Source organism: Zonotrichia leucophrys, chromosome 7 (assembly GCF_028769735.1).
Source record: "Zonotrichia leucophrys gambelii isolate GWCS_2022_RI chromosome 7, RI_Zleu_2.0, whole genome shotgun sequence".
NCBI classification, from domain to species: Eukaryota; Metazoa; Chordata; class Aves; order Passeriformes; family Passerellidae; genus Zonotrichia; species Zonotrichia leucophrys.
This window is the reverse complement of record NC_088177.1, coordinates 9,064,121-9,076,645: the sequence shown is the minus strand read 5'-3', so window position 1 is coordinate 9,076,645 and position 12,525 is coordinate 9,064,121. Positions and strand designations below refer to the sequence as shown.

The following is a 12,525-nucleotide window of genomic DNA, read 5'->3' as shown; positions in this document are numbered from 1 at the left end:
TGAGCTCCCCTTAGTGCCGGCAAGGAGCATCGGAGAGCGGCGGCTGCGCGGCGGGACCGGCAGGGCGCGGGAGGCGCCCGCGGCTCAGCCCGCAGCTCCCACCGCATCCCGCCGCGATGGGTCCGGCGCCTGTCCTCGCAAGGACACCTTTATTTACCCAAACTGCATCAATCGCGTGCGATACAGGAAAGCCCAGTTAATAGTTTCTCCCTAATATCTACAGGTGTGTGTGTATAATTTTATTTCTTTGTGTATAATTTTATTTCTTTATCTATTCGAGCATCTATTTATTTATTTATCCATTTATTTATCTATTTATTTATTTATATTTAACACCAGTTAATAGCTTATTCATGCTTTGCTGTATTTTTTTATTTCTTATCATTTTGTTTTACTGGAACATCTAATTTCTAAAGGCATGAAAAGCTTCGCTTTATACACCAGGTAAGTAAGGGGTATTGCTACTGGAGACAGGTTAGGAAATGCTGACAGAGAAGGCAAAGGATTTAGCTAAGGTCAAAAACAAGTGTTGTGCTAAAGCAGGGTAGTGTGGCATCTAGACCCCGGGCACTTATTTTTGCACTTTAAATTGTGACCAGCTTAGTTTCCAAACAACACTTATATTTGCATGCCAGAGAGGTCATCTGAGGATTTCTGAGCATCTGCTGTCTTGGGTGCATGCACTTCTCTGGTGATTTTAAGCTCAGGTTCACAACTGTAGCATGATGAAGATGGACTATCCAGCTCAGCTGCAGTAAGTGCAGGTTTCTGCACACTAATCCTATTCGCTTACTGCACTAAGCTAACGTGGACCATCCCCTCCCCTGTGGACTTAGAGGTCACACACGTGTGAGCTCCTGCAGATGAGCTGATGTCAGGTAGCTGGAAAAGCTGTGAACTGGCTCACATGCCTGAGCTCCAATTGTTTTGTGACAGCTGGGATGTTTCAGGTTACCTGTGGGTCTTGCAACTGTTATTGATTTGTGAAAAATTCAGCTTTCTTTGTCAATATTTCTATGACCTGGTAAAGAGGCACAGAAGCACAGCCTGATGAAATTGGGTTTGCATCATGAAGAGGAGCTCCATGGAGGGCAGAGGCAGCAGCAGCTCCTAGGACAGACTCGATGTCCCATCAAGAACATTCCACCCCAACATCCTCATGGTGGCCGCAGTTATTGTCACCCCAGTTGCGCTTGCTACAGTCCATAATTGACATTTCACTCCCTGTGCAACTCACATCATCAAGCCAAATTTGTCCGGTACCTTTGGAAGATCAAACAAACAAACAAACAAAAAACCAGTTAGATGGGATGGGAGAGAGAGGAATATGCCTTTTTTTCCTAAAGAGAGCCCTGTGGACAGTGGGTGTGTGTTGGGTTGTGTGGTTGGTTTGTTGGAAATGAAGCATTTGGGCACAGTTCACGCAGCCCTTGACATGCAGCTCATCCCAAGAGGAACGAGGAGATGGTGGCCTTGCTGTGGCACTTTCTGTGTGTGTGTGAGCCCCATGGCAGGCCTGGGGGGTGTGGACTCACCTGCTGAGGCTGTGAAGAAGGAGACGCCCTGCCTGAACCCCAGCATGCGGCAGACGACGCCGGTCTCGCGCAAGGACCAGCCGTCATCGCAGATGGTTCCCCAGGAGCCTCCGTGGAAGATCTCCACACGGCCCCTCCTGCCTCCTCCCACGATTCGTATGTAATTAACAGGGCCAGCTGAGAATTCAGAGAAGAAAATAACTTCATGGGTCATACAGGCATAAGGAAAAAGGCACTGACAGACAGAAGTGTGACCACCAAACCAGAGGGATGTTCCCATCCCCAGGGTGGGACCAGAGGTTTGTGGTGGCTCAAATACAAACAATTCAAGAGCCCTCCTGCATTTAGACACACCAGGCTGCAGCTCAGAGCACAGACTCCTTGGCTTAACCAGCATGAGCAGAGGGGTATTTTGGTCCTGATCTCAGGTAGCTCTGATACCAGAAGGCAAGTGAGAGAAGAAGTAAAATCCAGTACCTTGTCCTTTTTCGCCTTTGCTCCCTTTCAGTCCTGGGGAACCTGTTTCAAATTAGAAAAGCAAGCATTTGACAGTTGCTTGTGGAAAAATCTGGTTGTTTTCTAGTTCTGAATACTTGTGTGAGCTAGAGATGTTCAGACTCCTTCCCTTGTAGAAAATGAGCACCCTGAAGTGACCAAGGGTATTTAAAAGAAACATGGAAGGAAAAACAGGATAACATACAGCAAAATACTCCCAATGTGCAACCCAACAAAAGGGCCACTTTCAAAATCCCATATATTAATTCACTTATGGGAAATGTATCTCATTCCCACTGTTACCTGTAAAATGACATCTCTGATAGACTTTGGGATCTCCAGAAGCAGGCATGGTGTCTCCCAAAGTGCTTGCAGGAAGACCTGCATCCTGGGATTTGATCTCCAGGGAGAGCAGAAAGGTGCTCCCAGCAGTCCTCCACATTTCTGTGGAGCATCTTGGTCTTGAGGGTAGGGGTGTTTGAAAGAACCCATTGAGCTCTTTTTCCCAGAGCTACCTCCAGAAAGCACTCATTGCTGTCTCCTTCTGGGGACCAGGAGAGCAGATGCACCCAGAGCATGGAGCCAGACAGGTTACACTTCCTCCATCTTCCAGATGCAAAACTCCAGAGGAAGAGTGCATGGAGAACCTCCACACAGAATCTAGTTTATTTTATTTCTGAGGATTCTGTGTGAATAAATAAAAGAAAAAAGCATCTGGAGCACTGTTTGCTTCCCATGGGCTGCTGTAACTACTGTTTTTTTTCTTTTTTTGACTACAAGTCTTATGTTTTTTTGAAACATTCTGTGGTTGGAAGGGAGGGGGTTAAGGATGGAGAGTAGCTGTAGTGTTGGCCCTTTTGAGCAACTTTTGTGTCCTACAGTTAGCAAGGTGTGGTTAAGTAGCCTCACTGTTAGGTGTTTCCAACAGCTTCACTCTTGCATGTTCCTGAGTGTTTACATGGGATTTATCCCAGGCACAGGGTGTCTCTGATGTCTCTGAGCAAAGCAAAGGGGAACATGGGCTGTTCCAGTTTTCTGTGAAATCAGGGGTTTGGGAAAACCTAATGCCTCTGTGTACTTGCATGTCTTTTGACACAGCTCCCAGTGTGTACAGCTGACACCCTGCACATTCCTTTGCCAGGAAGGCTGATCTGCAGTCCCAAACCCAAATGTGCCACCAGCTCCACAGACCCTGTGGAAAGAGCCTTACCAGTAAATCCAGTCTCTCCCTTGGCTCCTTTTAGTCCTGGCTCTCCTTTCTGACCCTTAGGGCCATAATCCCCCTTGGATCCTTTTTGACCAACTGGGCCTGGGGTGCCTGGGTGGGAAGCAAGAAGTCATTGCCTTTGTCCCTTCCCAGGGAAAGGACATGACAAACCTTTCACATTGATGCAGAACAGTGGAAAGTGGCACCTAAAGTGCTTTGCATCATCATCTCTGTATCAGAATAAATCATGCTGTAAGAGTTTACCTGCTGGGCCCTGGTCTCCCTTTGCTCCCTTCTGCCCTGGAGGTCCTAAAATCATAAAAACAAACAAACAAACAAACATTTATGAAACTGATGTTTATAGATTTACAAAAGCTTATGCAAATTAGTATTTAGAATTGATTTTAACTCATCTAGTTTTGGTGTCTACACTATAAGCATCTATTTCTGAATCAGGTGACTTACATCATACTCGGTGCAGACCATGTCAAACAAGAAAATACAGGCAATGGAGAAACATCATCTCCTGAAATTCATCTTAAACTGCTTCTTTGTTTGTGCATTTTCAATTTATACCAAAATTCAGGCCCCATCACCCCTCACACACGTTACAGATGGCAGAACCAAGCCTCTGGTGAGCAGTCAGCCCCAGCAGCCTGGCAGAGCCCCAGGAGTGCCATGGCATCCTGGGATGCACTGGGGGTCCAAGAAGAAAACTCAAGAGGTCTGCTCTTGGTGGTGTAGTTCCCTTTGTGGTGTCTGCATGATGTGTGTTGTGGACCCAAAAGCTGTTTTATTCTCCCTTACCTGCTATTCCGTTTTCTCCCTGTGCACCTTTCAGTCCAGCAATGCCTTGTGCTCCTAAAATCAAAAAGAAATCAGTAAAGGTGAACCCATCACACAAAGTGAAGCCAGAGTAGGAGGGCAATGAGTTTTAGCTTTGAGCAGGGCTGTACCTGGGCTACCTTTGGGGCCCTGGTCCCCCTTTTCCCCTTTCTGACCAGGTCTGCCTTCAGGGCCAGGACTTCCAGGAGGTCCAAGCTGTCCAGCTGCACCTTGAGGTTGAGTGAAAGCAGCACAAAATGAAATGTCACACAACACATAGAGGAGATCAAAAGACAGACAGCTCAATCACCAGCCCTTGCGCACTGAGCTGAGCCTGTGAAGGCAAAACAAACACTGGCTGTCTCCAAATTGCAATCCTGGCAGTGCTAACCTTAGCAATGCAGCCAGGGGTGATCTGGAGTGAAGGGCTGCATGGAACCAGGTCCTGGCTGACTGCCAGCCTTGAAATGCACAAGTTCTTCCCAAAAGAGCAGCCAATTTCTGCCCCTGTGTGTGCACAGGTGCCAGGAAGGAGGCCACGGCCCTTCTTTCCCTCTCAGTCTCCTGCACAGGGAGTGGGGCCCACAAGAGACAGCCAAGCCTGCTGGATGAGTTTGGATGACATCGAAACATTGGCACGGTTTCTTCATCTAATCACCATCTTCTCTTACCCATGCTGGGATCTAGACCAGCTGCAGCTTTCCTTGTCATGAAACACCACATTAAAGACATCAGAATTATGCCTCCACAAGAAATGGTACATTCTGCACAGCTTACCTGCCTCTCCTTTCTGCCCAGGCAGTCCAGGCTTCCCGGGGCTCCCTGCAAGGATACCCTGGCATCAGTGCAGAGCAGCCCATCAGTGGGGCAGCCCTGCACCCTGGCCCACTGTGCCTCAGCACTTGCACTTACCCTGGTCACCTGGAATTCCTGGGAATCCCTGCTCACCCTTAGGACCCATGGGTCCAGGGAATCCGGGGCCTCCCTTCTCGCCCTTGTCACCTTTCTGTCCTTGGGGACCTATCAAACAGCACAGCACATACATGTAAATTCCAAAAAAACCAGATTTGTTGTCTCTGCAGCCTGTGGAGCACCTCTGTCTGGCCACACCAGCAGCAAGGTTTGGCCTCACACCTGCATTACCATTCAGTGACACCATATTGTCACCATAAAGATGGAGTAGGACAGAGCTGGCCTGTGTGATCCACCTCTGGCTCTTCAGCCTCCCTGGCCAGATGTTTGTCTGGCCTGCTGTTAAAGGCTTGTCATGACAACTCTCCAATCTGTTCCCCAAACTATCCCTCCTCCTGGAATGTTTTCTCCTTAGTTAGATATCCCTTACTGCATCTGAATACTTCCCCTCTGTCAGACACAGTGGAGATACAGAGCAGCACATTCCACTCCTGTTCTTCCAGAGAGTTCTGTCATCTCCCCTTAACCTTGCCTTCTCTGAACAGGTGATCAGCATGCTCCAAAAGAGCTGAGTTACTTGAAAGTGCCTCATTTGAAGACTTCTCCTTCATCTTTCTGCTCTAGAATTATCCCAAAGTCCTTGCCTTTTGGTATTCCTCCTACAATCCCTCTTCTCTCCTGGAGCATCCTGTGCTAATGAGAGCATTGGGGCGTTCAGGAGCTGATGGAAGATCTGAGGGAGCTCTTATCAACCTGTCCAGCTGTCCTGCCTGCTCTGCACCACACACATCACCTGCTTTCTTTTCCTCTCCTGCTTTCAGCCCATGTGAGACCCCTGAGTTACAGCTATCCATAATTCATGCTACATGGGACAAACACGTGGCATAGCTCTTCTCCTTCAGGTGTACATAGCCAGGCTTATGTAAGATGCTCATAAAGCTCTCAGAAAGGTGTTCCACTAAAATGAGGATTAACATCCACATGCTTGTGCATATAAATTATATTGTATTATTTTATACCATAGAAATCCTACTGCAAACATCACTGCTTTAATCTAGGGTAGGCTGATAATTGAATATCTGTGGCTTTCATTAGACAAAGGTCACTCTGTAAAGAGACTTCTGTGGTGCAGAATCAACATTTTGCATGGCCTCTTCCCCCAGCCCTCCTCTGGGGGATTCGCTGAAGCATGACATGAAATTAAACCCCTTCAGATCAGGTCAAGTGTCCTGTTTATCCAGCTCCCTCACTGACTGGCAAACCACTCTCAGGACCGCTTGGATTTTTTATGAATACTGACCAATGAAAACTTCTCCTGGTGTTTTATGTAGAATGAGTTTAATAAGAAATATGTGTGAGAACATTAAAGATATTAAGATAGCGAAGAAGTCTTACCTGCAATCCCCATCTCTCCTTTTTCTCCTTTCACTCCTGGACCACCACTTGGGCCAGCAGGACCAGGAGCTCCCTTGCTGCCCTTCTGCCCCTGGGCTCCATCTGTGCCTGCAGGGACAACACCATTTTCTGATGCTTCCTGGGGTGCCACTGTAGTCAGTGCCAGCAGCAGGACACCCACCACAGCTGTGAGCCTGAGCCAAACTCCACTCTTTGTGCACTTGAGAGTGGTGCTGGTGACAGTGGGAAATTGCCCCACAGTGACTGTTGCACGCTGACTTTTAAAATAAGATTTTTTTTCCAGATAAGTTTTGCTTTTGCTCACATTAGCTTTACATAGGCTTATTTCCTTCAGCTCCAATGACATTCTTACTCACTTACACCTTGGCTGAGGACAAGATTGCTCATAAAATCATCCATAAAGCCACTTTATGTCCATCCACAGAAGTAATTCAGGTGTCAAAAAAGCCTTACCTCGGTCTCCCTTTGTCCCTGGTGGTCCCCGTAACCCTGGGATGTAAAATACATATATCAGCTGACACACATCATCTATTCACACTAATGGCTAAGAAGAAGAGACAAATTTTTTAATCATCCTTTGCTCACACGATTTCAGTCACCAGTGAGGCCAATCTTCAGCTGGCAGGGACCAGAACAACCACTTGAGTAAAGTCCTTGGAGCTCAGCTGAGTGCTCAGCTGGGCAGGGGCCAGCTTGTCCTCCTGCCAAGCCCAGCTCATGGGGACCATTGGGGAGATCTTTCATGAAAATGCACTGAACAATTGGGCTCTGATGTGTAATAACACTGCTTGGCAGGAGGTGCTCTTTCAACGTCCTAAGTGCAGCCAGGAACATATGAAAACACAATTTTTAATTTTTTTTCCCTTCAGAAAATCTCATCAGTGTAGCCAAGAAGTAGGGATGGATGAGTTACAGACCTGACCTAACAAGGGTTGTATCTTAGATCATCATCACAGGATCATGGAAACTGTTGCCTGGCCCAACCTCTGCTCCAAGAGAGCCAGCATTAGATCAGGACCTGCTGCATCCTCACAGTCTGGAGATGTTTACCTCCTGTGGCAGGGGTGGTTCTACCCAAACCCCCAGGCACCCAGAGCAGCAGCTTGTGCAGGGCTGGGGAGGGCAGAGCTTGCACCCAGCTCATTCCTGAGCCTGTGCCAATGCTTTCCTAGGGACAGGGTGGGCATGGACCTCTGTGGGAGCACTTGGGCTGGCCCAGGCTCCTGGAGGAGCAGTGGAAAGCCTCTACATAGGCTTACACCTGCTCTTTACAGGTGGTAAATGGTCATGAGGAGACCTTTTACATGAGGTCTCCTCATGACCATCGGGTGTCTGCACGCTGGGTAGGGCCCGGGTCTGGAGGCTGAAATCCCAAATCCTCACTTAAGGTCTCTGAGATGAAATAAAGAAGAAGAAGGAAAGAGGAGAAGTTGTGGTTCAGTTACCAACATACCTGGTACTCCAGGATCTCCTTTGCGTCCAGGAGGCCCTGAAATAAATATTGAATGGGTATTTTTCAGTAGTCAGCAATCAGTGAGGAGCACAGCAGAATGGGATTGAGGTGTGGGCTGGAGACAAAACCCTTCTGGAGGGCACCTAGAGCCCAAACCTACAAGTCACAGGAGGGACGAGGAGCCCAGAGCTGCCTGTGCAGCTGCAAGGGGACCTGGGGGTTTGCACAGAGGTGCTCCCTTGTGACCATGTTCACAGGGGGTTTTGGATGAGGGAAGAGACGAGGATCTGACTCCATGTTTCAAAAGGCTGATTTATTATTTTATGATATATATTACATTAAAACTATTCTAAAAGAATAGATGAAAGGATTTCATCAGAAGGCTAGCTAAGAATAGAACAAGAAAGAATGATAACAAAGGCTTGTGGCTTGGACTCTCTGTCCAAGCCAGCTGACTGTGATTGGCCATTAATTAGAAACAACCAACATGGGCCAATCAAAGATCCACCTGTTGCATTCTACAGTAGCAGATAATAATTTTTTACATTTTGTTCTTGAGGCCTCTCAGCTTCTCAAGAAGAAAAATCCTAAAAAAATGATTTTCATAAAAGATGTCTGTGACACTCCCTGGTCTGAAGTTGACTCCCATCCTGGGCATGGGGCATCACTAACTGACAGGGAGATTGAATCTTGCCCTAGTTATTGGATCATCTAAATTGGGGTTTCAGCCCCACTAATGCTGCAGAGCCAGCATGGAGAGCCATACCTGCAATCAGGGTGATGTTGCTCATCCTCATCATCAGGTTTGCATTGTTGCTTTTAATTATGGTGATTTCCTCTTCTAAGCTTCTCCTCCAGCTTTCTTCTTGTCCCATGAGAAAGTTCTTCCAAGTGGGGCTTCTTGACAAGGCCAGATGGCTGGCAGAGGAACGCTGCAGAATCTCTTCTGTATAGGAGGCATTTTGCTCTTGGAGTTCCAGTATCTCTCTCTGCATCTTAAACACTGAGGAAACAAAAAGCCCATGCAGTGAATACTCGCTGCCCGCTCCGGCTGGGAAATGGGTGTTTGGCAGAGCAGCTCCCCAGCACCTGGGGGGGACAGGGGGGATAAAGACCACCCCTGTTTGACCCTGGGAGGTGGTTTTTGTGTGCCAGCCCCTGCTGCAGCCAGGAGTGCAGCTGGGAGTGCTTTTGCAAATGCAAAGCACACACACGGGCTGGGGAATCGCTCCTGCAGCCGCTGCTTTGCCCGGCGGTGTTGGAGGAGCCTCTCGCTCCCTCAGAGGTTTCAGACCCGTGTGCTCATTCCCCCGTGCCCCCAGGATCACCCAGCAGAGCTCTCCTGTGATGCCCAGCCCATGGGGAGGCTGTGGCCTTACCTTTGTACATGAGCAGCCCCTGGCCAGCCGTCAGCAGCAGCAGGTAGATGCTCAGCGCTGTCCGAGTGCAGCATGTGGATGCCTTTTTGTGGCTCCGAGGCTCTAAAAACCAAGAGAGGTAGGGTAGAAGCTCTCCCACATTTCTGCCCTACAGGCTCTGCGTGCTTGCAGCCTCTCCGGGCTTTCCAGAGGTGTGGGCATCCCTCTGTGAGACCAAGGCATGCTGCCTTCCTCTGCCCCAGGCTTTGCCCTGCAATCTGCTTGGCCGTCTCTTCCTTTGCTAATTTAACCAGCTCAGCTCCATCAAGACTTAATCCAATGTGAGTGTGGTGATTTCTCTCTTTCTGCACCAATAAACTCCCCGTTTCCATCACTTTTACTTGTCCCAGGCTGCCTTTCAGAGGGCTGCTCAAAGCAATCCCTTCTCCATCCTGAGCACTGCATACGTGTGATTCCAACAGTGATACATGTATGCATCAAAACAAATGAAAAATCAATAGTAAACTGATCTGCAGAACAAATTGAAACAAGTCATAAGATGTAAAATCAATCATTACCAGCAAATGCAAAGGAAATAAATGGCTTTGTTGAATTTTGGCCTTCAGGGAGAAAAAAAGTATTTCAGAAGCATTGGTAACTACGTCAGACATTCAGTAAGTTGCCCTCAATTGAGGTCTTTATTTTTTTTCAAAGTAATGAAATCAGGAGTTTAAAGTCTTAGTATTAAAAGAGTACAATATTTTAATTGGTTTTACAATAGAATGGCTTAGTCAGCAATGAAGCTTTTATATTCAGCTGAAAATTCATAAACTTACATTTTTTTATTGAGTCTGGTGATTTTAGTATCTTAACTATTACACATGAAAGTCTTACTCAAGAAAATTAGACATTTTCCGAGACAGGAAAATAACTGATTTTTTTGGATGCTCAGCATCAACTTTTGGCTAGAAAGGGTAGTTTGACATACTTCTACTTTTAAATGCCAATGAATTTACTAGCAAAATCACTGCAAAAAGCATTTAATATTTCATCTTTATATGTTGTTTTAGACCAGATAAAATCCATATAAATCCATTGAACAAAAAGAAATCTTACCACTTATCTGAAAGGTTGTGATAGCAGGTGAGGCAAACCCAATCTTTTCTGAAATACTGAATGAGTTCATATCACTTGAATTTCTGTCTTCCCCGTGTTTGTCTGTAATTTTCATGACAAATTTCTTGTGGCTATCATAAAGCCATGGACAATAAAGAACTGGAGGCACTTCCTCTCTTCCTCCTGATTTGATATGCTTTCTGATATGCATTTCCTATCTGCTCAGCTTTTATAGACTGCTGAGAACTCTGATGTGGTAATTTGAACAGTTCCTCAAAAAATCCCACAGCTGAGATGCTGAGATGCTCTCGTGTGCTCAGTTGGAGTCCATCTCTGCATTGTGGCAGAGCTAGGCATGAGATGGACATTGTGTTTCTAACACAAGTAATCCTCCTCAGGTAGCCAAGAAGATTCCATGTTCAGTGTTGGCTTGGCCATCACTCTCCTGGGAGGGGAGGCTGAGGACTTGGTCACAGTGAAACTCACAGCAGTGTGCACCACGGTGACACCTCAGTGGCTGTGTGTGACTCAAGTGCAAGGAGGGAAAGGATCAGGAGGAGTTGTAAAGACAAGTGAATGATGGTGGGATGGGGGATGCTGAAACCCAAAGGGGTTTGGGATGATATGGAGAAGAGGCACTTGCAGCCTCCTTGAAAAGGTCTCTCCAGCTTCTGCTTCCTCCCTGATGAGTTTTTCACACCCACAGACACAATTCCTACCTCTTCACCATTTCATTGCTCTCATCCTGTCAAACTCCCCCTGGCATTTGTCATTCTGACACCTCCATTTGGGTTTGACTTCTGCAAAGCAAAGTGACTCACCCGGGCCCGCAGGCAGGAGCTGTTGGTAGGAGCTGGGCAAAGCCCTCCTCATCCATGCTGCCAGCACCACGTCCTGCCCTCTGCGAGGAGCAAGGCAGTCACTGTCACACCTCCTGGTCCTGGGCTGCAGGTCTGGGTCCATCCCTGGGGCCGTGTCCACCCCTGGGGCTGTGTCCACCCCTGGGGCCGTGTCCATCCCTGATGCTGTGTCCATCCCTGGCTCCTCACTGCTCTGCTTGGCCATGGAGTGAAGCGTGGCAGAGCTTCAGGTAGGGCTGAGCTGGAGATCCTCACCCTGACGGTGCAGAGTACAGCCCTCTGTTCTGCACCTGGTGCACAAATCTCTGAAAGACTTAGACCACAAATACATGGGGATTTTTGAATCAGCTGCTGTGTTCTCCTTTCAAATGTGCTTGTGCAGCTGTGACCCGGTTTGTCCCCAAGAGGGAGGAAGAGGAATCCTCCATTTTTAAACATTCTGCTACACTCTGAGTAGGAATTGGGATAATTTGCTTCCTTGTGAAGGTCCTTGTGAGTTAGGGAGGCTCTAGAGGTTACCACCAACCAACTGAGCCACAGAAAGTGCCTGTGCAACATCTCCCATCATGGGATCACCTCCTCACTGGAGTAAGGGCTCAAATCCAGCCCATTTCTGATGGTTCTGGTGGTTCAGCTGACCACTCTGTACAAGCCTGGAACCATCTACTCTTACTGGGTGATGAGCTGGGAATGACCGTGCTTGTGCTGCCAAGTGGATGTTTATAGGGATGGATGTGATTCAGGTGCATGCAGAGAGCAGATTTACAGCAGAGAGGCTTTTAATAATACTTCTAGTAGAATCCATTTCGTTTCAAAGTATTAAAAATAAGCTGGCAGACGTAGCTCTCGAAAGCCTGCCTAAAGACAAAAGGTGCAATGAGATCTTTGTGCCCTCCTTCCCTGAGAAAGGAGCTCAAGGATAAATTTTCACGTGATTCATGGTCATGCTGTGGCCGTGCCGCTCTCACTGGCCCAGTTGGCATGGGCGTGAAAACGGGGTAGATTCCATTAATTTGACAGCCCTGAACTGCAGTGTTTTGGGTTTTGAAGTCCAATCCTCCACTTTTGGGGGGGAAATCATGAGCTGCAGTTGCCTGCCCAGCTGGTCAAACATTCCTATCTATTTGATGCAGGCTCATGCAGCTCTGCAAGCTGCCACATTCTCATTGCTCGGCTGGGCATTTAGCTGCCTGGGAGGTTGTGGTGCATTTCTGTCTGGATGTCAGCCTCTGCAAACAGGCAGCAGATTTCCCAGGCATGAGGTGCAGAGGGTCTGGGCCACGCCCTGGTGCCAGAGCTGTGTCCCAACATGCTGGCTCAGCCTCTGTGAGTGCTCCCGTCCTGCTTT

At 47.7% G+C, this 12,525-nt stretch overlaps 1 protein-coding gene across 1 annotated transcript; it reads right to left on the bottom strand.

Moving 5' to 3' along the window:
* Positions 1-402: 402 nt before the first annotated feature.
* MARCO (macrophage receptor with collagenous structure) lies at positions 403-11,334 on the bottom strand. Its single transcript, XM_064718397.1, has 15 exons — positions 11,139-11,334; positions 9,223-9,324; positions 8,610-8,846; positions 7,844-7,879; positions 6,844-6,879; positions 6,370-6,477; positions 4,975-5,082; positions 4,840-4,884; positions 4,194-4,292; positions 4,045-4,098; positions 3,502-3,546; positions 3,241-3,348; positions 2,013-2,054; positions 1,536-1,712; positions 403-1,263 (listed from the first exon to the last, which is right to left on the bottom strand). The coding sequence occupies exons 1-15, from the start codon at positions 11,332-11,334 to the stop codon at positions 1,133-1,135; spliced, it is 1,524 nt and encodes a 507-aa protein (XP_064574467.1). The 3' UTR covers positions 403-1,132.
* Between the last annotated feature and the right edge of the window lie 1,191 nt (positions 11,335-12,525).